Source organism: Crassostrea angulata, chromosome 10 (assembly GCF_025612915.1).
Source record: "Crassostrea angulata isolate pt1a10 chromosome 10, ASM2561291v2, whole genome shotgun sequence".
Taxonomy (NCBI): domain Eukaryota; kingdom Metazoa; phylum Mollusca; class Bivalvia; order Ostreida; family Ostreidae; genus Magallana; species Magallana angulata.
In genome coordinates, this window is record NC_069120.1 from 34,284,219 (window position 1) to 34,312,050 (window position 27,832).

General features: G+C 31.9%; 2 protein-coding genes across 6 annotated transcripts; one reads left to right on the forward strand and one right to left on the reverse strand.

The window, feature by feature from the left end:
• Positions 1–7,816: 7,816 nt before the first annotated feature.
• On the reverse strand, positions 7,817–15,842 carry LOC128167924 (poly(A)-specific ribonuclease PARN-like). Of its 2 annotated transcripts, XM_052833916.1 has the most exons (22): positions 15,776–15,842; positions 15,610–15,687; positions 15,324–15,397; positions 14,511–14,578; positions 14,326–14,407; positions 13,887–13,947; positions 13,371–13,554; positions 12,651–12,755; positions 12,233–12,359; positions 11,969–12,025; positions 11,729–11,806; positions 11,450–11,493; positions 11,224–11,266; positions 10,888–10,963; positions 10,558–10,668; positions 10,380–10,449; positions 10,178–10,233; positions 9,976–10,062; positions 9,802–9,876; positions 9,275–9,428; positions 8,860–8,951; positions 7,817–8,263 (listed from the first exon to the last, which is right to left on the reverse strand). In XM_052833916.1, the coding sequence occupies exons 1-22, from the start codon at positions 15,792–15,794 to the stop codon at positions 8,220–8,222; spliced, it is 1,785 nt and encodes a 594-aa protein (XP_052689876.1). In that variant the 5' UTR covers positions 15,795–15,842; the 3' UTR covers positions 7,817–8,219. The 2 variants fall into 2 exon arrangements, with proteins under 2 accessions (XP_052689876.1, XP_052689877.1); XM_052833917.1 differs by lacking the exon at positions 7,817–8,263 and having other exon boundaries at positions 9,259–9,428.
• A 162-nt stretch (positions 15,843–16,004) lies between these two features.
• LOC128167612 (bifunctional apoptosis regulator-like) lies at positions 16,005–27,688 on the forward strand. Of its 4 annotated transcripts, none has more exons than XM_052833419.1 (8): positions 16,005–16,094; positions 17,370–17,615; positions 18,712–18,937; positions 19,243–19,399; positions 21,219–21,367; positions 22,352–22,510; positions 25,045–25,241; positions 26,338–27,688. In XM_052833419.1, exons 2-8 carry the CDS (start codon positions 17,377–17,379, stop codon positions 26,504–26,506), a joined length of 1,296 nt encoding a protein of 431 aa, XP_052689379.1. In that variant the 5' UTR covers positions 16,005–16,094; positions 17,370–17,376; the 3' UTR covers positions 26,507–27,688. The 4 variants fall into 4 exon arrangements, with proteins under 4 accessions (XP_052689379.1, XP_052689381.1, XP_052689382.1 ...); XM_052833421.1 differs by having other exon boundaries at positions 16,016–16,125; XM_052833422.1 differs by having other exon boundaries at positions 16,033–16,094; positions 17,376–17,615.
• Positions 27,689–27,832: the final 144 nt, after the last annotated feature.

A 27,832-nucleotide genomic window follows, 5' to 3' on the forward strand; every position in this document is an offset into this window, starting at 1 on the left:
TTTACCCTCTCTCAATTAAATAAGTACACATACACTCCCCTATTTCCCCTTTTCGTTATTCTGTCCAATATGCGAAGATGCGGACCTGAATGATGATCCTATTTTCAGTAAAAAACAAATGTTGAAAGCACTGGAAGAAACAGAAACATGATTACAAACATTTCTTTACTTTTTTATTTTTTTGTCTCTTCTTTATGAGTGCAAAATGCCGAAAAATCTAACTTTTCTGATTTATCACTTTTAAGACCCTATCAGTAGACCCCCCACCACGTCCTCAAACTATACTTGACGACGATTTTTTTCAACAGTAGTCAACTTTTGCCATGGTCATTTAAACCTAAAGTGGATTTGTATTCGTAGAGGTGAAAATATAGTTCGGTCAGGGGATTAAAAAAAATTCCTAAATTCTAAAATTTAACCCGCATCACTTTCAGAAAAGAACATCCAAGACCTATATACGGGTGCATTGATTGAGTATAGGCAAACCAAATTCACTTAAACTGTAAAAATGGGCAAATGAAGCAATTTTATCAAACAGAGAAATTTATACCTGCTTGTTGGTTTTGAGGATGGGTTCGAATAAACATTTTTTGACGGATTATATCGTTTATCAAAGGATCCTGGTTTAGGTTTATTACAACTGGCCTTGGTTTCATGTGAACATTTGTTCACAGCTGCTATTTTTTCTTCCTCTTAGCTTCCACGTCATGGTTCAATTATTTGCAGTTAAGGACGTTTTCAAATTTGCATTTTTAAGGTATTGTGTAATTGAAAGAAAAAATTAATCCCCTCCTTAAGATGACTTAAAATATCATTTTAAAATTTTTTTGATTGCTAATTGTTTGGTGTATTGGCATGTAAATATACGTGCACTTACATACATGTATGCAGGTAATATCCAGATCAGAGGAGGAAAATATTTAAAGCCACCCAAACCATGTTGTGACTTGGCAATAAAATATGTGAAAAAGAACTGGGTTTTCCCCATAAAAATACATATAACATTTGTCATTTTATGTAAAGATACAAATGCAACAGTTGGATATCGCAACTGATAAACACGAACTTCCAGATGTGACGTACCTGTCTACTACCTATATCGGGTTAAAATCGAGAGAGAAAAAGCTTCTATTAGAGATCTCTTGACTAATTCAAGTTCATATACTAGAGACAGTTTCTAGGAAAAAAGGCAAAAATAAAAAAAATGATCTTCCACGTCATGTGGTTATGTGTTCTTAATGGTTAGGGACAGTAACCTTTCAAAAATAAATAGGATTGGTTTACGGGGGAGTACAATGCAAGCTGACAACATAGACTGAACAGATGGAACAAAGATTCGTATTGCGGCAGTTGAAGGCCGTAATAAAAAAAATAAATGAAAATAAAAGGGTAACTTGTAAAAGTTGTACACCTAGTTACATGGTATATGGTGAAACTGGACGATTTCCTCTTTACACTGGCGTCGGAAGCAAATTGAAAGTGGGGGGGCTAGACTAATCCTCTGAAATATTGAGAAAAAAGTAATTCCCAAAATCATGGAAATCCTAATCCGTGGGGGGGGGGGGGGGGGGGGGGGGGGTATACCTATACTACCCGTAAAAAAAAAAATTACTTACCCAAATTTTTTTTCCCCAAAAATCATGAAATTCCTAATCCGTCGGGGGGGGGGGGGGGGAGGGGGGGGGGGGGGAGTAGTATGCTTGTGAATCCAACTTTTCAATCTTTCCAGGTAAATTTAGAAACAATATTCTTCCTGCGAGAAAAAGTGGGGGGCTGAATCCTCTATTATGCTATGTTTCTAATGGTAAGGTATAAATTTGCAAAAAAAAGTGGGGGGGGCTGAGCCCCCCCCCCCCCCTAGCCCCCCCGGTTCCGACGCCTATGCTTTATATAACCATTTTGACTAGAATGATTTCATTCTGGGCCAACATAATCAATAGCAGTGAAAACAAGTTAAGTAAAATCATATATATGTATGTACGTATTCTTTTTGATAAGGGACAAATATTTGTTCTTCTTATGTACCTCTTGTACCATTATATGGTGTTGAGTGAAATAAACTGAAACTGAACTAATATCTTGTAGTTCGTCAATTAAGAGGTTCCAGAGCCACTGCAATTCAAACAGGCTCACTTTTTACCTAAGTCTGATTGTAATATTGAGACTGAGGGGACAGAACTAAGCACTGTGTATGTTATTAAAATGTTCTCATAAAGCTCATTAAAAGTTAAGGTGCCGTGTTGATGCTGGAATGTCATAAATTGTCCTCCCAGACAGAAGAGACCCGGATGATACGTTCTTTTCGTTTCACGGGTTAATGTAATGTCCACCATATTTAGATGGTATAACACATCACAACAAAATGGCTGACCTCGAAAGGACATTATGTTTTATCATAATGGTTTTATAGACGGCAACATGTAACATACTCCATAGCTGAGTGGATAGAGTGTCGACCTTGTGATCTCTGAAAATGAGTTTTGAGTTTGAATCCCTCATGGGTATTTGTTGTTACTTATTGAATTCAATTTTTTTGGGAAGATTTTCATGTAATAAAAGTGTTCTCTCGGGCCAGCAAACGTAGTTTACTATCTAAATTAAATAAAGCAAATCAATTTTGTTATTCCCGTTTTGTACAGATCTTAATTTGAGCAACACAATATTATGTCTGGTCAAAAACATTTCATGTTTGCAAGTTTAAAGTATAAGTTAGTCTCCGTCTAAAAACTATCAAATCAAAAAAATTCAATTTTTTTATTATTTAAAAAAAAAACAACCCTCATCTCAAAATGGGTGAAAATTGGTTTTATTTTATTAATCCTTTTAAAAATTACAGATATATAGGCATAATGGTTTTAATAAAAATTCCTGTGTAGAGTGAGCATTTGATATTTTGTTGACAAAAACAAAGGAGGTAAATTGTGTGTAAATTGTAAACCCCTAAAATATCCCCTTTTCATGCTTGAAATGCACATGGCTTCCGCATGCATCTGGTCTACTTTGGCTCACCTATACAGTAATTCTCAAATTGTACTAGGCGTCATGCACTCGATTTTAGTGTTATATTTGCATGTATATAGAGATGTACCAATGAAAGAGTATGCACGTGAGAACTCGTCAATTGAATTTTATTTCATCTAGGAAATGAAATAACTTAGTAACCTGTAAATGATTTTAAAAATAGCATAAATACACCTTGAAAGCAACCGTATTGAAATTCAGTTTAAAAGTTTGAACTGATCAGTAAGGGATACATTGGTACACGATTTTTATCCTGAAATACGTAAAGTTATGCCAATGTTTACGCACAAAAGTAAATGGCAAAACTTTTACTTGTTATTTCATGCGAATTTAGCTCCAGAGATCGACATCACGTCGACCTAAGATAATCAATCAATTTATGCCATATATAGAGTCTTACTTCTTACTAAGTTCCATTTTTCAAATCAAAAAGAAAAATGCAATTTAGTGTGACGGATATTTTATTGGCATGGGATTTCTTCAGTGAACTTGCTGTGCGTGACTATTTGGTCGTTGTTTAACCGATTTTAAATTACATCTAAAGTATGATGTGATTAAATGCTTTTAAAACTAAATCTGATAAAAAAAAAAACCATGAGGCCCAGTGCCAACATCGCTCACCTAAGCAACACTAGCCATAACTCTGATCAAATCGGCATCACAGTTTCAAAATCAAAATATCTTATCAACTGGGCAAACAAAAAGCTTAAAAATCTGCCAATTTTTATCCACATATATTGATGGTAAATACCATTTGTTATTTTGTTTTGTGAAAAGATTTTTCTCGATTCGTATATAACCAACCCCTTTTTGTGGCTCCAATTTTCTCCAGGGAGTCATGGTTTGATCAAACGTTAATTTGCACAACCTGCGCTTTCACACAAGTTTTGGGCTAAATGCTTTTCCAGAAGATTTTCAAAGATTTGATGAATAAGAAGTATATATGTCTAATAGGCGAAAAAATGTGCAATTTAAGTAAAAAAATGATATGTTAAAAAATTTCATTCAGTAAACATAAACAAAAGCCCCAGGTGGATTCGAACTCATGACCTGCGGTTCACAATACTGGTACTTTAACCACTGAGCTATGAAGATATACATCTGAATCGACTGATACAAACAGTTTAACAAAACATTTAAATCGCCATCTTGTGACGTAGTGTCTTAAAAAGTATAAGTCTCGGTGTAGTGAAGTACCTTAAACAAACTTGACTCTACACTAACTGAAGCTGCTTCCACACAAGTTCCAGCTTTTCTGACCTAATAGTTTTTGAGAAGATTTTTAAAGATTGTCTCTACCTATTCCCTGCACTACCTGGGGATGCTTCCACACGAGTTCTAGCTTTTCTGGCAATATTGTTTTTGAAAAGAAGATTTTTTAAAAATACCAACAAATTTTCGATTATTCTAAATTATTTTCCCTTTTCAGAGGGCTTGGCCCTTCATTTGAACAAACTTGAATCCCTTTCACCACCAGTGATGCTTTTTGTCAAAAGTTGAAATCGGTCCAGTGATTCTGGAGAAGATCGATGACAGTGTGAAAAAGTTTACGACAACGCCGCCGACGACAGACAACAGGCAAATCTTGATCAGAAAAGCTTAAGTGAACCTTCAGCTCAGGTGAGCTAAAAATATTTGATTCAAATTGATGTTTAATACTCCGCCACCCAGCCACTAAGATTGCGAATTTTATACTTTACATATGTTTGCAATGCATTTTGTCTAAGGATTAAGCATCCGTAAAAGTATAAACACCATATTCATTATTTTTCCATTTATTTGTATTATGTGCATATTTATCGTTAAAATAATTTTTAATATCTCGGTTTAGTCGACGTCTCTATAAAACATCACGAAGAGATAACTGTGTAGTCTATTCACCAAAACTGGCAAAGAGCTTTTGAAACTCCATCAATGACACTATAGACTTTCGGCAAAAGACCTATCATAAATCAATTTTAAAAATATATAATAACTTATCCCATCTCCGTAGAAATGCACTATACTTCATTTTTATCAATGAACTTCAAAACATGTCGAGTAAGGATTTTTAAGTCGTACGGAATGCAATTAATTGGCATAGCACAAAGTCCAAGACTAGTCTCCACAACACAACCGAGATACCTTATTGTTTCGAATACCTTGCAATTGCTGCATTTCCAATAACGCTTTTGTTCTAAGTGTTACGAGATATCTTTCATTGATCGCTACCGGCCACCCTGCTCAAGGCACAGGTTCCCTAATGTATTTTCGGCAAATAAAAGGGTTTTCCCCAGCAAAATAATACAGCCTGGGTCCAAGGCTAGCGGCGCAAGATTTTATCTATAACGTTCAAGAGCGCAGCCAATAGAAATAAAGGCATCAGCCCTGTTTTTACGCGCGATTATCTTTAAACAATGCGTAGAAAAAAATATTGATTAGAATCTGTTAAAATTGCAAACACCTTACAGAGGAATAAATACCTTTTATGTGCATTTCTCGTTGATTGGTTACAAAGAGTACTCGTAAAAAAATGTGTCACTACCAAATACATATTTTTTTTTTAATCTAAAGAAGTTTAGAATTTGTGTTGTACAAAACACAAATACCTTCGTAAATAATGAAATCCAAATGTTGAACTAAAATAAGATGAGTATACCTTTTGTTAATAGGTTGATGTGCCAGAATCATTAGGGTCTTTAAATACAAGCTTAGCTATAATTATTTTGTGTACTTGCTTGTCTATCAACACAAATTCATGTATGAAAAGTAATATAGAGGCTAATGGACCACATCGCTCACCTGAACATGAAAAACTGCTTCTACGAGAAAAACAAACTTCTTAGAGACGCAAGTGTATCCGACCTTCTCTTGACACAATATATTTTTCGATGGTCGAGATCTCTATATATCATTTATAAGACATGAGGTTGTATCTAGAAGGGCTTACGGTGGCTCACTATACAAATACATTTAAATAGTTTCTCAGATAAGCAGAAAACTTGATTGATGCATAAACAGTATACAAGTCAAAATGGCCAAAATAAGCAATTTTGGGAAAAGTATGAGTATCAATATATTTTTGTTTAGAAAAAGCCTCAGGGGGATTTTCACTCAGGATCTACAGTTCACAAGCTCGATATTTAAACACTTAGCCATGATGATACTAGTATTTGATCAAGGCCATCGATACAAACATTTCTGAGAACATTTTAACCCCAATCTTTTAACGCTGTTTCATAAAAAGTAAAAGCAAGATGTAGTTGGCTAGCTTAGGATTTAGTACTAAACATATTCGAACCTCTATTAGTTTCCATGCTGGCCCCAGATTCAATAATTTGCACACCCAGATCTTTACAATTTTAAAAAGAAGACATTGTCTTCATATTTTTTGTTATATGGACAAGAATATAATTAAAGACCTATCACTTTCATTAAAACGTAAGTGTTGCAGCCCCCTAATTTTGAATAATTTTTACTTAGCTTCGGTTAACCTAAAGACACATTTTGTGCCAAATTTAGGAGTCCACTAGTTACAGGTTTACAGGCGGACTAATAGACAGACAGATAGACGGATGATCTGAAAAGTATATAAAATGATATGAGCTAAAAAGGGAGAGCAAATGTTTCATCGAGATCATTCTTCGTTATAATGTCATGGTTTTTCAGCCACTTAAAGGCGTGGGAAAGTTTTCATTTTCAAGAGAGCATTTTTAAATATTTCAAGTAAACGTACGCCCCTGAACCATTTATAACATGATCTAACAAAAATTAACATTTCCGATTTTTCGTCGCTACCAAATTGTAGTGATTTCATAAACGCACTGGTACCAACAAAGATCAGTTTCACGACGTATTAAAATCTAGAGAACATTTTGCGGATCAATCTTAGCTAATTAAGTTTGCCAACCGTTTCTTGGCTACTCTTTGGAATTAAAAAGTCCGTATCGATTCCCATCAATTGACCTAAAAACAATCTTTGACCATAGTCCTACCTCTCACTGTCAATCTTACAAATGAAAACACTACCTAATAACCTACAAACTTAATCTTGAATGGTATTAAAACAGTAAGCATGTAGCATTATTATCTAAAGTGGATGGGAATAGGGAGACTTATCCTAAAATTCGTATTTTAAAAAAGGTTGGGTGGTTTAGGATAGAAAGAAAGGAGAGTACAAAGAGAAATATACCTGCACTTTTAGGAGGGGCTAATATTACAATATAAAAAGATCCATTTGAAAAAAAAAATATATCTCTACTTGCCTTTTATACAGAGAAGTTTTTACAATATCAATATTGATGTTTGATCTATTATAATACATGTACAAAAATATCTCCACCTGAAATCCATCCAGGAAGAAATGCTTGAACTTGCACCTCTAAACATACTTCACCTGCTGTAAGCAATAAAGGAAGCAGTTGACCTCTGATTGAAACTCACCCCAGAAGTATCCCTGTAATGAACGTGATAAAAACTAAACTACTCGAATACACAGTATGTACAAGTACATCGCTGGTGTTATCTACAGAATCCCCAAAATGCCTTCTACACAAGCTTACCTGAAAATACTTGAGAGTTTTGATGTATATCAACCTCACAAAAATGTAAATTACCTGCAAATTGTTAAAGTGCATGATTTTCCATACACTGCATTTCTTTATGTAAATGGGATATGGCTATATACACAGGTATTCTACCCCGAGGCACACACTGGTATGCACACTTCAATTTTCACTAATTTGGGGCAATAAATATTTTCCCAGTCTTACATGTACCTATGATTATAAATGTACGCAAAAGCTGAAAGAAAACATTCAGTCAGAGTTAAATTTATTTGATAAATGTTTTCTATCAAATGTGCATGTTCTTCTTTTATCTGTTACAAAGATACAAATTACAAAATTTCTCATATTATTGAAAGACTTAATTTACTGTTCCTTTCTATTGAACTTTAATGTTTATATAATTGTATTAAATGTCTAAACTATTCACAGCACTTTTTTTAAAACAACCACATGTATAAGCATTTTCATCACAGTTTTATCTCAACCAAAGTATAACTTTTTCCTGGTTGATGACGATCTGTATATTCTTTTTATTTCTGCAAGCAGTTGGTGACAACTTGCATGAGTGAGCAGCTAAGTGCAGCTTTATATAAGTGGGATTTTCAATGAGATCCTGTCAAAATTAACACTTAATCACATCTCCATCATGTGTCACCATGCTGGCACTTCAAACAGTTTCTGTTCACTTGATTGTTCTGCAAATGAAATAAAAAAATTAACATTAAATATGTGTAGTTTGAACCCCAAGACACAAAATGTTGCTGCATGATTTTAAACCCTTATTATTTTCTGGAACTTTCATAAAATTATTAAAAATAATGTAAATGTATTATATTTGACGTGTACGATAATTGAAGTTTTTGAACAAGTTGGCGTATTCCTGAATGTGACATTCTTATACATATATGCAATGCATTTAGCTATGTACTTGATTTAGCGAAATAGAATACACAGCCAAATGTAATATGTTAACAGTATATGCTGCACCCAATGATATTCATTCATTTTTAAATTATTAAATGCCTAATATGAAATTAGTATTTAATACTATTTTTTTTCTCAGCAGTAGATTACTTTCAATTGTTGAAATGCCTGAAGCAACTAACACAACAATATCATTCAATACTTCTGTTCAATATAATACCTATCTTCCCCATAATTTACTGTTAATTTTAACAATTTTTAGCTAACTTTTGTATTTCATATCTAAGTACATGTACATTCCATATCAAATTTTAAGACAAGGGGGATAGCCCCCCCCCCCCCCCCCCCCAACCAAAAATAGACTTACCACTTGTGCTGTCTGGTTCCTCTTCTTTGTTTTCACTCTCTTCAGGCATTGGTGGTGTAATTGACCTTGACCGAGAGACAAAAACTGGAGCACTGGAAAGAAATTTTAAATTGTGTCTAACTATGTATTTATGTGAAAAATCTGGTTAGTAAAATACAGACATATATTATTCAATATTAATGTAGAATCAGTACCTTGGGTAATGCATCACAATTAATCAACAGAGAAATTTAATCTTTTAAAATTGTGTTTCTTATAGATGATGATTCACTGCCAGAAGGCAAGACTTCATTTCATTTTTTTCTTATACAGAAACATTTTGGAAAAGCAAAAAAAATTGTTTAAAAAGAAGAAAAAAAGAAAAGGAAAAAACCCCCCCAAAAGACAATTTCATCTTACTGCATCAGACACTCACTCCACATTTAGGGGCTTTTTCTTCTTTGGCTCCTCTTCCATGGATTCTGCCGAATGTGGGCGTTTCCTCGATTCTTTGTCTGGTAGTCCATTTTTGAACAATTCATATGTCATGATTTTGTAGCGAGTATCTCTCTTGCACAGAGTGGACATGACTGGAAAACAGAGCATTGTAGAAAAACATCACTCCTGGTATTTCTAAGCGTAAAGGTATTTATCATACCCACTTAAAAAGACTTCCAGGTTGGGGGAGGGGTTAAATTTTTAAAATAAGAATATCTAGAGAAAACTTTAAAAAGCTTCTTCTCAAAAACCAGTTTGCCTAGAAAAGCTGTTAATTGCACAATTACAATACAGAATTATAATTCAATGCAACAATTAGGTTAACAGAGATCAACTTCCTTTTGATGTCTGATCTTTGACATTTGAATGAGCAATGAGAAGAAAACAAAATATAAGATAGTTAGTCCCCCCCCCCTTTTTCAAAATTATTTACAAGTACATGCGTGTATATATATATATATATACCTGTAGCTGATTGGTCTTTCTTATACAGTGACACAAAAGCAGATACATCATCTAACCATGTGATATATACATTCCCTGTCAACAAAATATATAAACAAATCATTAAAAAAAAACCCCACTCAAAATGATTTACAAGAAAAAGAACTTTGCAAATACAGCAAGCTTTCAGCTTACCAAAGGGAGAGAAGAGCTGATAAAGATCTGGTGCTTTCCATTCCTTTGGAAATGTGACATGAAATACATGATCCCTGCTCGGAAGAACTGCACAGAAGAAAAAAAAAATAAAGGTAAAAGTCTAACAATGTACATGTCAAAAGATATTAAAATATACAGATGTAAATTTCAACTGTGATGTATTTTTTTTTTCTTGACATACCATCATCTCCTGCCAGATCTAAATAAGGAATATCTGATATCCTCATTAGGAATAGCCTGAAAAAAATATAATTGCCAGTTCTAAAAAAATGAAAAAATAAAAACAAACACAACAATATTAATACTGATTTTAAATAAAACAACCAAACAAGTTTAACAAAAAACACTACTAGTTTCAATGATCATCTACTATGATAACTTACTTATTTGTGAAGGGTTTTATAATCGTAGCATCAGGTAACACATTAGGTAAAGGTGGATTCTGAAGACCTCCTATAGTGGTAAGCAAACAACAAATGAAATTCATCAAATATACTAAAAGGATTGCAATTTTCAAAATAAAACTTTGAAGAAAAAAAGATCAACAAGGACCATAACTACCTAGAAAATTAGACATTGCTGTGAAACATATTCCTGTGATGTAAGCGTCGTATGCTGCTTCATGTAGATTGCTGTCGTCTAATTTGTACTGAGGGAAGTTCTCAGGAATTACTACAGAATAAATATAGAGACATAGAAATCCATATATAAAAATAATTACACAGAGTTTAAAAAAATTGATTTGTGATACTTTTATAAAATTACCAAAGCTGAAATCTAATATTAATGGCCTAAGGAAAAGGTCATTTTTATATAAATAACAATTAAGAATTATGGATACCCTAAAAATTCAACTGCAATATCATTGTTAACAAACTGAACATTACTTACCAATCTCTGGAGGTTTAAATGGTTTACAATTTATGTGGTTTAAGAGATCTCCCAAAACTGAGCTAGGCAGCAAGTCCTACAATGCAAAAGTAAAACAAGATATCATTGGCATACAAATTGCTCTTAAATGTAGACATTTTGGAATGGAAACAAATCTTAACATTACCATACTGTTGAGTTTAATAAATTACCTTGAAAGTTATCAATTATTTAACCATAACCCTCTTCTTTCAGGTCATTATGTATACATGTATATATCAGAAGTCTTTTTTTTTTAAAAGTAAGCAAGTAGGTTCATGTGATTGTATATTGTTTACTTAATTGTATTAACGTTACCTTACATGGTGCTGTATTTGCCATAAGCTTTGTATCTAGAATTCTGGAAAATATACCATCAAATTTAAATTCAAAGTATTCTCTTGCATGCATGTAAATAAATGTACTGACTATTAAATAAACACCAGTATTGACTAAAGAAAATACCACTTTTAAAAGTATAAGTGCTGTGTGTAAGCCAATCATTAGAAAATTAAATAATATGTAATTCTTTATTTAAACTTACTTGGGAAAAACACATTTTGCCATTGCCTTGAATTCTTGGTAATTCTAAAATAATAACAATATTATAGATATAGACAGACTCAAGATTAGTTCTGGACAAATGAATTACAGGTATATGTATCAACAGATTATCTTTTTAATAAACAAGCATATAAAGATCTCCATGCATTCATAACAAATTGTGATAATAATGCTGAAATTGCTGGGGGAAATACAAGTACACTGTATAAGGCTGGCACATATTTTCAGTGGCAGCAAACGGTGGGGGCACACAACTCACCTCCGGGAGCTGGGAACAGAACCTATTCAGCAGGTGCACCAGATCCATAAACATGTTATGGCCCACCATCAACTTTCCCTACAGAAATACAAACCACACAATAATATATTGCTACAGAAAGACAAACACCACAATAATATATATACATAGTGATGTTTGGAGTAGATTAAAGATGACTTGGGTACAGTACCCTGTTTAGCATAAGCTATGGTGATATCGTAATGAAAAGTTTTTACTTACACTTTGAGATATCAACCTAATGACTTTAGTGAATCCTACAGCTTCTTCCAGCTCAGCCTACAAAAAAAAAAGACATTATAAATATGATAACAAATAAAGGCAATCAGAAATACAGGAAATCATTTACGCAGCTAGTTCATTACAATGTTTGAAAATGTAAAAAGTTTACAAAGCAATTGACTGATGGCAGACACAAGATGATCAGAAAAGTTCTTTCCAAATTAAATATAGCTCAGGTGAGCTAAATTTTTTTTACACACTAACCAGTTCTGCAGACTGTTTTTCCTGTTCTTTCATTTTCATTTCGTCCTCTGTTTTGATGCGGGTGACCTGGATATACCTCTGTTTCTTCTCATCTGTCTTGGCGCCCAGGTGAACCCCCGACTGAAACCTTAACAAAGAACACCCTATAAATAATGCAAAATTTCAGCTTACTGATCTCTGATTTTTTTTTTTCAATTTTTCTTATCATGTACATTAAATACAGTTGTTTTTAATATTTAACCATTTCACACCTGTTTGATTAAACTCTATACTCATTTAATGCATCAGTAATTTTTCCAAAACTACATACAAAACCCATAAATTTTAAGTTTGATAAATAAAAATGTTCATGAATTCGGGAAACACATTAAGGGATGCTACATTACACTTTGATTTCATTCAATCCACCAGATTATACCTTTGCCTGACTGTCTGGTATATGAGCTTTCTTACAAATCCATTACATGGTGGTAGTGACAGATTTTCTTCTCCATCCTTTTCCAAAAACTCTTCAACACTCTTGCTGTAAAGAGAATTTATATATCAGTTTAGATTTAGTGAAAATTTAAGCTAAATATCTACCGCACATTTGGCTGTGCATTTTTGTATCATCATTACATGCCTTGCATATATATACACACACACATGTAATAACAAATACATGTAATAAAAATAAATTGATCGCGATATCTATGAGCCAGTGGTTACTAGTGATACACCCGCTCTGATGTTATAATACAATATAAAATAGTTGACATTTAACAGGAAGTTGAAATTGAGTTTGTTAAAAAATGAATGGCATTATACGGCATGCCTAAACAAATAGTATGAAAAAACGTTTCAGCCATCTGTGATAATAACTTTGATGAGAATTAGTTTGAAAATTTACAAAGTACTCATCAACGGGAAGTTGACATCTGATTGGAAAAATAATGAATCCCACCTTTTAACATACTTAAACAGAAAGTGTGTTAACATTTCAAGCATCTAGCTGCGATTAATAGTTGCTGAGAAAAATGTGACAAAAATTTGTTAAAGACAGACATACATGGGTAAAATAGAATACCCTCCTTTCCTTTGGGATATTATAAAATTACTGATGTACTAGAATTAAGATTTATAAAGTTCAAATACAAACCAAATGCCTTCGATGAAATCCTTGTGTTCCTCTGGTACATTTATGGGTCCTTTTGTTGTGACCGCTTCTGCCCCACTGTCAGGGGTCACAAAGGCCGGCGAGGAAAACTGCTTGTACTGTTTATGTCTCTCCTCCATCAAATCTCTCAACTCACTCTCTTGTGTAGAAGTTATAAAGGGTATACCTGAAATAACATTGCACACGTGGCTGATAAGCATTATAATCAGACGAAGATTATTGCAGTTTACTTATAAACATTAATCTGTGGGTCTTTGATATTCTTCTAAACAACATTTATATGCAACAATATATGAATGAACAAGATAAAACATATAATACACATTATACACCGATCTGGTCATATGACTGCTAGAAACAGAGAAGTTTATTTCGATCATTTCAGCTCAAAAAAACTTATCTCTATTCCTCCCATGTGTTATTGTTTCAATTTTACATACATGTGAAAGTGTTGTTATATATATATAGTACATGTAACAATAAGAACAACATTTTTACCTTCTTTAAAAACTTTGTTAAAGTCAAAACCCTGAGATGCAAGGAAATCAATGCTTGAACTCTGCAATACATATACATTACATGTAGCTGAATAATACAATAAAACAAATATTCATCAAGTAGAATCATACACTGTTAACAGCTTAATAATTTAATTTTCAATTATATCATTTCCACTTATTTATATGTTTACACTGCTTATTATTCAAAACATTTATTTATTTAATTCAATACCATATAAATGACAAGCTGTTGAAAAGATTGAAACTAAAGAATGTTTTTAAAAGAATACAATACAAAGAGATTATCTAATTAAATAGCACAAAAAATGAAGTTTTATAACTAATCCATATCACACTTTTTAAGGTCATAAGGTGTGACTGCTGCCTCTCCATTAATCTTTTCTGTCACACACTGGATCTGAAGAACATGTACATACCTGACACAAAAATCTGCAATCTGGTGCTGCCCTTGAATATGGCTTTGGGAAAACATAAAAGTTGAATGGTTTTGCTTCATATCTAAAAGATATTAGATTTTTAAAAAAATTAGATGACAAAATGTTTAGGAAATATATGATTTCATGTGAAAAAGAAAGTTGATAGCTTTAATTATCATACATACTTTTTATCTTCTTCATTATAACAAAATGTACAAAGCCCCACTTGAAACACCAAAAAATCAGAGGATCCCTGAAAAAATTGCAATATATATAATACAAGACTGAAGCAGTGAAGGAATTAATAGTCCTTTGCAAATATACATCAAAATGATAATCAAAAACAATACACAAAACATTCAAAGAAGATTTTATGTATGAAGGCTTACACAATCATGTTTTGAGGAAATTCAAGAAAAGGACACAACATGATTTAGGCATCTTGTTACCAATGGCAAACAGATAGCAACGTACAGCATACATGTATATGGATTTTCTTTGAATCATTTCTCTTCAATATTTGAAGTAAAATACATGTACATCTATTGCATGCATTGTATTCCATAATTAAATGTCTGATAGAACAAAAGGAAAGACCACAATTCAATACGAGACCCTTTAGTTTAAAAGCCAACGTTCTACCAACTGAGCTAAAGGATTAACCCACTAGCTAGTGGTAGTAGAAGTATGGCAGTTCTGAACCAAACACCTGTTATCTGGGACATAAACATGTTTATATGTTTCATGTCTATTTTCACTCTATCATTCATGTATTAATAAAATACCAAATAAAAAGAAAGCAATAACAGCACTTAAAAGGTAAAATGTTTCAATTTAATGAATGTCTTGGATAAATGATAAAGTTCATAACTTAAATTCATTAATGAATAAAATTGAGACATGCGTTATAATTGTCTCAGTGACACCTAGACCTACATTACAATTTTCAAAAATATCCAGTTTAACACATGTTTAAAATAAGTAATTGAGATAATTACTTTTCTCAGTTTGTGGTATCTTTCCTCTGGTGTATCAAGTGATGAAATGTGAAAAGAACTGGATGCATGAAGACCTAATTAAATAAAAGAACAAGAGATGACAAAAAATAATTTATAGTTAAATATCAATAATCTATTAAAAATCCTACAGTGGATGTACAGTGTCGTCAAATCGCAATGAAAAGGAGTGAAGCTTATTTTTTCTATTTCATTGTTTCTTTTAAACTTGAATAATTAAAATTTGCATAATGTATATTTTTAATATTTTGTGAACAAATATTTATACCTGAAAATTCTGTGTCAACACAGAGAAAATCAGCTTCGTTGATAGCCTTCTCCACTTCAGGAAGGACAGATGAAAAATCTAAAAAATCAAATATAAGTAAAATACTTTTATAAATTCTTTAGATCGAATATAACTTAATTATTTTATCATTCAGTTTATCACGCACTCTTTCTTGTGACTTCCATGACCAGACGAAAGTGCGGCAAATTCTGAGGCCGCTCAAAGCAATCATTTTAGGGACCATCTTTATTCATTCATGAAACTCTTAATAATTTTCCAAACCGTGGCGTAAATATGGCATACAGAAAAAAAATAATGAAGTTCAGACTATGATAAAGGCGTTCGATTACAGGCATAATTGTATAAATAGAATTTTAAACAGGACTTAAGCGGTATACATCTTTAAAATGAAAGTAGAAACCCAAACAAAATAAAAGTGACGCAGTAGTAACGAGCAGAAACAGGATTTTTAGATGAGTTGCAATGTAAGCATTTGGCTTTGATTGTTTTCATTAGGTACATTTTCTAGATAACTGTGCGTTTCACATTGTTCTTTGTTAAGAACGGGCGAAAATTATAGCTCTTTATAGAAAACAAGATCAATACTGTACATTTACAGGAAAAAGGAAGATGCGTCTTTAACCGACAAAATCCGTTGTGCCAATAAATGCTAATGCGGTGGTATAAGTGATATACTTAACGAGCTAGTTGATTTCACTATGTAATGCGGACCTGGGTTAATATCCAAACCAGCATCAGGGGCTATATCTACAGATAGTGGCCGGTTACATAGCTGCACCAATACATTTCAATTGCTCCTCGGTAAACATTATAAGTGTATAAGGTCCCTCATTAAAAAGGGACTTCTATGTACACCGAACAAAATTATTGGTAATGTCAGGTCTGTTTTGTCAGCAAATTGAAAATTTTAATATGAAAGTTAAAGCAGCGATATTCCCAAATAAGTCCAGAGTGTGCATCAAACAGTGTCTTATTTCTTCTCTCCAAAACTGCTTATTGGGTTCTAAAAATTGCATTTGAAAAGGCCATTACTGTTTAATTTATTTTGACAAATCAAACAGGTTGGTGTCAATTAAGTAAAGATGTCATGAATTTGTAAACATTTTACAAGTTCAGAAACTATCTACATGCTCTAATAAATTAAAAATAGTTAAGAGATATGTCAACCTGTGTATTCTATGGTGGATGTGAGAAAATAAACATTAATATGTTTATCTCTTTTTTGATACACACCTTTACTTCTTTCTAATGATAGTTATCTTTTTTATCATAAAAATATTTGTACATGTACAATGTCCATGTAAAATTTGTTGTTTATCTACTGTGTCTATTGGACACATTATGGAGTTATCTGGTCCATATTATGTACAATGTAACAATGAAAATTTGAATGAAAGGACCAATTTTTCAGTTTGAGAGCCTTGGTGAGTTAATATTGTATGGTTTAAGTAAAATTTAAACTTTTTTGAATCATGCTTGAATGATAAAGAAAAGACAATCGAGATTGGATGCATCGAAAAGTGTTAAACTGTTACAAAATTCTAGTAATTATGAGATTGTAAATGCATGAAAAGACAATTTTTTTAGTTTGTAAAAGGTTCTAGAGACCTTGTTTTGAGGTTCTAAAGAAGACAGTGCATGTATATATATACATGTTGTAAGAATGAGCAAAGCTTTTAAAATTAAATTACAAGCCACATGCATGCAGTTTCTAGTAAAATTATGTATATTTTCTCTAGAAACAGAATGGATTATGAGGACAATGAAGAAGGACAGTTGAATGTATTTCAACGCCAAGGATCCATGGAGTCTGAGTTTATTTGTGGCTGTTGTTCAGACCTTTTAATTCAGCCGACCACCCTGACCTGTGGCCATAGCTTCTGTAGACTGTGCCTTGCTCAGTGGTTCACTCAGTCCCGAAAGAGAACATGTCCATTTTGTCAGCAGGCTTATCTAGGATGCCCAGGAGTCAATATCACCATCAAGTGTGTATTAAAATGTTTTTAATTTTTTTTTATTATTTATAAAAATAAGATTAAAAATACAGAAGCTAGTAGCAGCAAGCTAGTGCTTGATAATTAACCCAAAAATCATTTTCAATATAGCTGTATTATATAATATATCCTAAGATAAAGATCGTCAAACAGTATTTTCCAGTCCAAGCTTTGACTGTTCCTGCAAAACATTTATTTAGTATAGCCCGGAAGATGGATGCATTTAAAAGATGAACCCTTTGAAACTTCGATCATAAAGTGCAACAGCAATCTTCAGTCTTAAAGTGTTCTCCGTAAAAAAGAAATACGATTAAAATATACTAAGAAATATAACTGGGAAAATCATCTGTTTATAAATTAATAAAATTAAGTGTCCAAAATTATAAAGATTTGTGTAATCTGGGGATATATCTATATTTAGCTTTTAAAAACCGCAACATTATTTCATAAATTGTTTTTTGTTACGCATGTTATCCTGTGTCTCTATTTCATATCTGATATTGTATCATGCCAAATGTCTATTAATATCATTTTACTTATGTAATATGTTGTTCATATTGCCACAGTATGATTATATATTGAGCAAATAAAGAATGACTCTTGTTTATTCATTGAATTTGAACCTGATACTGAGCATGAAGCTGTAGATATGTTAAAGAGTGTTGTATATTTGAAACATTTGCAAAAACTCTTTATTAGCTTTACTTAAAAAAAAAAGTAATGGTAATGGTAATGCATTACTTTACTCATGTAATGGTAATGTAATGCATTACTTCAAGAAAATCAAGTAATGGTAATGGTAATTTAATGCCCAAATTCATGAAGTAATGGTAATGTAATGCATTACTTTACAATGTAATTCGCCCAAGCCTGGACTATGTAATGCAATTAATTTGATTGTTATTGGCTTGAATTGACATGATGAGTATAGACTAGTATTTTGTATTATATTGTAATAATATTCTTTTACATTTCCCTAGAAGAAAAATGTATAAGTAAAAGCTATTTCAAAAAAAAAATTTGGCATCTTTTGCATCACAAATTATAAATGTGAATTTTTAATTAATGTAAATTTTTGTTTATACAGAAATCTCATTGAGAAATCCTATTCACGTAAACTATCTGAGAGGGAGGTGGAAGTTCGCAGTTCAGAAAATGAAGAATTGATAAGAAAATTTGAACAGTCCCTACAAGGAGTAGCTCAGACAACTGGCTCCCAGAATAGACTTCAAGGAAATGTCTTCCAAAATGTTGGCAACTTACGGTTTCAAGGCTTCTGCTCAGGGATTTGTGTCATGGGCGGCATTATACTTGTAAGTGTACTGTATATCTGGGTTTTCTTTGTTAACTTTTATGCTGCATATTTTGGAAAATGAGTAAATTTGTTAAATTTTTAATTTGCACAAGTTAACGGTAATTTTTGCAGTAACAAAAGTTGTACAGAATTAATGAGATTTATTGTTTTATAGAAAATAATGGTTGAATACTTAGAAAATAACGAGTTTGCTTCTTTTTTTTTAGCGTATAATTACCGGTACTATTGATAATGATGTAAAATATCTTTTTGGAATGAAGCTTTGTTCGTTGCTGAAACACTTCTTTTTATATATTGACACAGTTGCTGTATCTTGTGATGTTTTGGAGAAATTCAGGATCAGATCTGCTCATTCACAAACCCCCGATACGATGGAGCACCAATGATGTAGTGCAATGGTTAACTGATTTAGGTTCATGGACAGTTGATTATAGAATGGAAGCAATGAGAAATGAAATAGGTAAGTGTATTGTGATGTACATATCACGCAAAACTGACCCCAACATGCTTAACTCGTGATGTCACAAATTTGCGAAAAAATTTAGTAATCTAACAGCCTTAATTCACAAAAATGTAGTTCCATGCAACTTAAAAGAGAACGTAGAATGTAATATATAGCATGTCATTTGGTTATTTTAAGTTTACACCTGATCAGGCTTGGGGTAATGTTTATTGTAATGGTATTGCATTGCAATGCAATATATTACATGTTTTCAAAGTAATGCTAGTAATGTGTAATGCCACAAATTTAGCATTGCAAGGAATGATAATGTAATGCATTACTTTTCAAAATCTAGTGAAATGCTGGCATTACATGGCATTACATGGCATTACTGTGCTCTTTTATGCATGTTCATTTTCTTAAAATGGTGATGAATTGAATAACTGAAATTGTATTTGATTAAAAAAAATTTTAAAGAAGGAAAAAAAATTCTTGAGTTAAAAATATTTAGTTGTATGATTAAAATAAAAATTAAAAATTCATTCTTAAATTGTCAATATAACTAGCTATAACAACACAATTTTGTAACATTTTAAGAGTGTTGTCATTAAGAATTATATATCATTTGAAAAATTTATTTATACAATTAGTTGTTAAGCATTTAAAGAATTCTTTACTGTGAAGAATGTGTCAACAACACGCAATGCCCCAAGGTTAATCTAAGTATCAAAACAATCTTTTGTTTTAAGAGGTGCTAAACACCCCAATCCCCACCCTTCTCTTGGACGTGTTTCATTAGAATAGAGAACATACACCCTTAAAAGCAAAAAGGAAGTTCATTTATATTTGATGCTTATGTACATCAGGTGACCTGATGTATATACAGATGAAATAATGCTCTTCGTGTCTGTAATATTTACTTGGAGTTGGCAACAAAAAGTTGCTGAGCTGTTTATAGCTGAGCAGTGTAATAAATTGTTTATACACTTGTAGCCTTCATCATCTTGTATTTTTGCAGGAGTTGTTTTAAGAACGTAACTATGCAACATTTAAAGGGGCATGGTCACGATTTTGGTTAAATTTTATTTTTCTATTTTTATTATTTGCAATGCTTTAGGAATGCATTTCTAATGATCAAATGAAATTTGGGTGTCAGTCATTGAGTTTTAAGCAAGATACAGGGCTTACAATTCTTCGTCATGTAAACAGGGCCCGTGCCCTGTTTTTGTTTACATATGTTCAATATACCAGGAAAAAATCTTTTTAAAGCTGGTTTGTCTATCTTATAATTCATTTAAAGTATAAATAAACAGTCCCTAATGATTAACACATTTATTTTAGGTCTTAAACTGGAACTTTCACGTCAACATTCGAAATGTAAACAAACGCTTTGTTTACAAAGCGAAGAACTGTAAGCTCTGTAACTCGCTCATAACTCATCAAATGTTACTCAAATATTGGTTACCTATTAAAAATGCCTTACTAAAGCATTGTAAACATTAATATCGAAAAAATAATTTTTGACCAAAATCGTGACCATGCCCCTTTAATCTAGTGTTAAATATCTTACCCTCCTATAATATTAATATAAATATACATTAACATGCTTATAAACTCAGTTAAATCATTAATAATGACTCAATGTGTTTATTTAGTCTGTGATAATGCCATATCTTGAAAACATTCTCAATACACATCAAATGAACCTGGATAACAGTACTTTGAGTATTTTGTTTTCCAGTTGTATTTTCTAATCCCGAAGTCTGTACAAGGATTGATGATGTCCCATCACAAAGAAAAAGCATCACTTTTCATGTTCTCTCTTGTTTTTTTGCAGATGGAAGACTTCTTGTTGCTGCAGACAATGCAAGTCTTGAGACCATTTTAAATGTGACCAATGTTCTTCATAAAAAAGCCATTTCCAATGCTATTTGGCAGCTGAAGGAGTTTAATATGAAGCTCCCGGGTTCTCTCTGGGAGTACAAGGTGATTGAGAGCCTCAATAATACAAAACCATCAGCCTTGTCGTAAACTGTTATAGGGCAATAAATTGCAATTACATATTTATGAAGAGTGAGAAAACTATATGTTTTATTGTTATTGATTCAAATTTTTATCATTTTGTCAAATTTGTTCTGTATGGTAGACTAAATAATTTATAAATCAAGGTAGTTCTAATTTTCATTGATACAGTAAAACATCATTTTGATGAATACCAATACATATATATTATCATAACAGTAACTTGATAAAAAAAATATCAGATTACGTTGAGTTGACAGGTGCGGATCATCAGATCAAACGAGATGCGAAGCGTCAAGTTTGATCTGACGATCCGCGCCTGGCATTGAGGCATTTGGCAATGAGATGTTTGTAGACGTGATCTGGTTCTTTGGGTCAGGTTACTGTTACATGTACAATGATAAATTTATTATATACCCTTGTCCATTTAAAAGTTTTAATTACAAAACTATACATATTTGTTAATTCAATTCAACATTTGTAGAATATTTCCTCTCCAAGAAGATTTATTTTAGAAAATTAAAATCCCCTTTTTTTTCATTGAGCGTCCTTGTATCGTCTAATGTCCGTTTTTGTTCTGTTGTCGTTTAACCGTCAAATGGCTGTCCTTGTGCTTGTCAGTCCTTTCTAGCTAGTGCTGTTCACATGATTTTCAAGGTTGAAGCTACAATACTGTGGTTTCATTAATTTTCGTGGGTATCAATTTTCGTGGATTTTCTGAAAACCACAATTTCAAAGATACGTAATTTCGTGGCCAATGATCCTATCGATACAAAATGTTAGTTGAAATCGAACTTCAATGAACATTTAATTTCATGGATCAACTTAACAACGAAATCCACGAAAATTGGTATTTAACGAATATTGATGAAACCACAGTTGATTGTTATTATAAGCTTATATAATTTTTAAGTTTAAAGTATTGTATATCTTATTTTTATTTTACAGGCGTTGCATCCTGGCCGATCTCTGTTCCTTGTGTATGGCATGAAAGATTTTCCAAGAACTACTCTCCTGTATGTGTATTTCTTTGAATATGATGAGATATTTTTGCCATTCCTACATTCCACATATCCAGAGAACACAGACATCCCCAGTATTCATTTGGTATGTTATGAATTGTAGTGTAGTCATGTTTATTACAGATATTGCAAACTTTCAGCTGGAGACAATTGGACAAGCTGTATAGGAAGCTAGGTCACTTCATTTTGTTACTATAGTCTGTCCCAAGATTTTTACGCAGCACATTTGGACAATTTTTAATAAAATATCTTGGAACAGACTATAGGTCTTTCCACCTTTTAGATATATTGAAATGAATTTTTCTTTACCTAAATGGTGGCACCAAACGATCCTTTGCCTGATATAATTAACTTCAAGAACTTACTAAGTTATTGCCCTTTGTGAGGGAAATGTTTGTTATCGCTACTCCTTTGAAACCACAACAGATAGAGACTTGGAACTTATACCAATTTAATGTCTTTAGTTACATGTACATAGAGGCTCCTTCGATCTATTCATACCAAAAGGATCTGGGCTGCGTTTTACAAAAGAACTTACGATAAAGTCGTAAATATTTTCAGTCTCATGGAATGCTATATGAGTAAAAAAATTAAAATAAAACTATTAATTTACCCTTATTTCAATTTCTGTAATCATATTCTACAGCCAGTAAATTAAAACATCTATTAGATTTTGAAAAATAAGCATTCATTAATTTGGTCGTAAGTCATAAGTCCTGTTGTAAAACGCAACCCTGATGTCTCTTTTAAGCAGTATACGCGTTATTGCCCCTTAAAGGTTCTGAATTTCATTGAAAACACAACTTTTAAACCATTCATAATAGAGACATCAGATCACTTAAAAAAGAAGAGTTGACCATGACCGATCAAAATGACATAAAGGTCAAGGTCAAATAAAAAAAGTATACTAAATCTTTAAATTAATGTATGGAAAGCATTTCATCGAATCTAATGAAAAAATTTGAAACAGAAATGTTTTGAATATAAAAAATGAAAAGGTGGAAAGACCTCTAACTGTTCAAGAACAATTTTAATATCTACTAGTTTCATAACTTTTCTTTGTAATATTGATTTAAAGAAGTCTAGACTGGAGTAAAAGACTAAAGGACCACAGCAGCTGAACAAATTTATATCATCACATTCTTAGGAAACATCTGATGAGAAAATGATTTTTAATTAGCAATTTTTAATCGTTAAGACCCAACTGTAGGAATGAAATAAGAAAACAAAACACTCATTGACAAGTTGTTAAGATTGACCAGTGTGAAATAAGACTGAAATATATGTAATAAAGGAAATCACACAATTCAACAAAAGTTATAATTTTTCATTGCTTCGTGATGTCTGGCAATGTCATCAGATTTAGTGGATTTTAATGAGGTAGCTAGTCTGTCTTAATTTGTTCAGCAAAATAGTTTACTCCATCATAATTAGGTACATAGAATGGCAGTACTAAATTTAAGGTTTCAGTATTATTTGGTTTCTTTGAAACATTATTTCGACATTATATGGTTAATAATAATGTTCACATAACACAAAATGGGGCCGTGCACCGTTACCTCATTTTTGCAGTTTTGAATTTTAAATAATTCTTAGATATACAGGAATATATTTAATTTTTTTAGTTTAGATTAATTGAAATTATTGATAAATTATGTCCACCACATTTGGGGATAAAATGACGTTATATGTAAGTAAAAAAAGCTATGTAAAAATTTTTCCTATTTTTTTATTGGACCTACTAAATTCATTAAAATTTATTTTTTTGGGGGGGAAAATTTTACATTTAAAGAATCCTTAAAAGTGTCTCAATATTTATTATTAATATATTTAAAAATATGGAGAACAATAGAAAATATTTTTAAACAAGATCTACTCTACTAAATTATCAAATTATTTAGTGATTGATTCCATAAAGCTGATTTGATAAGAGTTATGGCTATTGTTGCTCAGGCGAGTTCCTACTTAAGCCTATTGTTTTTTCCAAAATGATCAGATACAATCATGTACTATCGAATTTTATATCTTGCTGACTGTCCCTTTGGAGTAAAGAATTGCCCAACATGGAATAAAGTCGTAAAGGTGTAATCTTTTAAGACTGCATGTAAGACCACAATCGTTCTTGCAACAACAATTGAAAACGGTGCATTGAATTCAGAGACATAAATAACTAACATTTATTTATGTTTGTTATTTATGTCTCGGATTGAAACCATTATGGAAGCAAACGGTATAAACACATCACCGTTTTGAAAAAAAAAATCTTAGAATTTTTTTTTAAAAATTAGTATTATAAGGTATATTGGAATTACTGCATTTATTTTTCATTTTGGACGTTCTTTAATTGACTGATGACTTTTAACACAACATGATGCAAATGGTCAAAGCGACCTAGCTAGGCTTGTGTAAATTATTTGTCAATGACTAAAGTTTAAGAGCTGTGCAAATATAAAAGTTTATTGCGTAAGTTTGAACCAGTTATCAAAATTAAATGTGTTACAATGTTCTTTCAATCGAGCATGAAGGTTTTATTTGCCGATTTTAATAGTAGTTATGAGGGAACCTTGATTTTCATTTTGAATGTTATGTTAATTAGCTGATATCAATATCTATTTTCAGTATGATGACCCCAGTCTCAGACAAGAAATCGAGTTTTTGACCTACTTCACCATACTGCCCTATTGGGTGGTGTCCAAATTCTGTTGGGCGTGGTTTGACGTCCACTTTTATATCTGCTCTATGATGTTCGTTAATTGTGCAACTTTGACATTCCTCGAAGCTATGGCCTTTAAAAAGCTCTTCCCAATGAATAAAGAGTAAGTATGCATAGATATGTACAGGTTTGAATCTTCAGGTTTTTTTTTTTAGTTTTTAGGAGAAAATTGTAGGTAAAATTAGAAAGAAAATAACGTTTGTTATCAAACACCATTTTCATGATCAAACGTCTGTTATTAAGATATACAAGATAGTTCAACGAAAAACAAAAGTTGTTTTAAACAGATACTATTGGGTCCAAACTATATGCAAGCGTCAGAAGGATGTCAGTAGCTTCCATGTTGAATAGCACACTTGTTGCTGATCTGCTTGCACGTCGAATTTCTATCAATAAAGAGTTTGATGGAAAATTCTTTGCCGAATTTACTGAATATATCATATAAACGAAGCTTAGAAGCATTGAAGTTACATGTACCATCTACTATATAGTATTCTCTGGTGGCTCTAAAAATAAATTTAGACTATCTTGGATTTATCCCTTTGCCCACAGTTATCGGGAAATGGTTTTGCAACGATGTGTGCATCACATATTTTCTGGTGTCTGAAGTTTTTCGTAAATGAAAATGTCAAAATCCATCAAAAAGGTGTGAATTCTGCATGGGATTTATGTTTAGTTATTGATCAAAGTGTCTTGTTGCGAACTTATCTTTTCTCTCAGTTTTACAAAAGCAAGGAAGAAAGCAATCTCGATTTATGTGAAAATATAATTTTAATAGATGCGTAATAAAGATAAATTCGAAAGCTACATACCAAGTAATCGACATCTTCGCTAGCCAAGGTTTTCTGATCCGCACCGCTTCTCACAAACCCTTGGCATATCGTGATATCAAAAGTCGATATTTTTCCCCTGGGTTTTGATTGGGGTTTACTGAATTTATTTATTGATAGTACCATATGCCAAGGGTTTGTGAGAAGCGGTGCGGATCAGAAAACCTCGACAGTCCTGTACGAGTAAAGAACCAGTTTCTTTATTTTGAATGCAAAACCCATATAAAAACAAGTGGATACTTTTGGCTCATGAGAATGTATTTCTGCAAATACTTACATAATCACTCGTAGATGCAAATGCATGATTTTTGTTAGATAGGAACATTTAACATAATATTATTTTTTGATATATCTCTCCTTTTTTTCCAGATATTGCATAGCGGGTCTACGAAGTTATGGCAAGGGTCTAATGTCTACTTTCTTCTTTTTAATGATTTGGCCAATCGTGCCGTCCCTTATCTGTGACTTTTTCTTTTATTCTGTCTTGTTCTTCACCCCTTTTTACAATGTGGATAAAATTTGGAAAGAAAGAATTTAGGGTGTTTTTTTTTAAATGTGAAGTATTTGTATATTGTTATCTTCTATTCATGTTGAGCTTGTCGAGGTACGTATAGTTTTTTTTGAAAATTATTTTTAGCTGTTCTATTTCTTGATAAAATGAATCAAATCGTGATGATAGTTTAATTTTTAATTTTGTTCTTCACCCCCTTTTTACAACGTTGATAAAAATGTATAAGTTGTTTTTCAAACGTCGATTATTTCTACATTGTTTTTTGTTTTAATAATGTGCTTGTCGGAAGTGTGTTACAGTGTAGTCTTTCATTATTTTTTTGCTTTTTTTTTAAATTCTGGATAGAATAAATCGAAATGTTCTGATTGTTTCATTTTTTAAACTCTAAGATATGTGTAAATAGATTATTTGTTGCGCGTTTGTTTATTAACCATATAACTGACATATACAGGGTCCAGTAACACCCTCTTTGTTTTCCTCTTTTAAAATTTGATTTTACTACAGATATAAAGTTATACTGCAACAGAAAAGAATTAAACAACTGAGACATGTTTATATGGTTTTTATTGGAACATGCATGATTCAGATTATTATTTTGATTTTGCCAAAAAAAAAAAATCTAAAATTGTCCATATTATTTAAATGAGTAATACCTTGTTACAATTTGATATGAAAATTGAAATATCGATACTCAGAATACTTTAAGGGTCTTTGATTTAAAATTGTAAACAAAACAAAGAGAACATAAAAATAGCATTCACTTGTTTTAAAAATTAAAATTTTAATTCCACTTATTTTGATTTTGATTTTTTTAAATTTGTCTTTTACGTTTATCCGAGTGTTTTTTGTCCATTATTACTTGAAGATTTTTTATGGCAATGGTATTAAAATATTATTTTTAGGAGATTTTATTTTATTACTTTTTCTTGATTCGACAGCAACGCGTGTAAAGTTAATTTTTCAGAATGTACATTTTTTTAACCTGATATGGTCAAATTAAATGACTAATTTTAATTTAGGATGAAATATGATAAACCTGGAGTGTGTTCAAAGAAAATCATTTTTATGAGATGAGAGCCTTTAAACATGCCATTGTGTACTATAAACCAACAGTTCAAAGATCTTTGGTAAAGTTAAAAAATTCAAAAACACATATTTATTTATATAATGTTAAATTCTTTGCTAATAAATGCTTTCTTAAAATTAAAATGTTCTTCATCTTTTGGTATGCTTGATTATGCATGTTATTGAGACTTGTGTGTTTAAACTTAAACATAAAATTATACTTTGTCGTGACGTTAGCTTGTGCACACATTGATCTGACAAACGCCCAAGTTAGAAGTTGGTACCGCC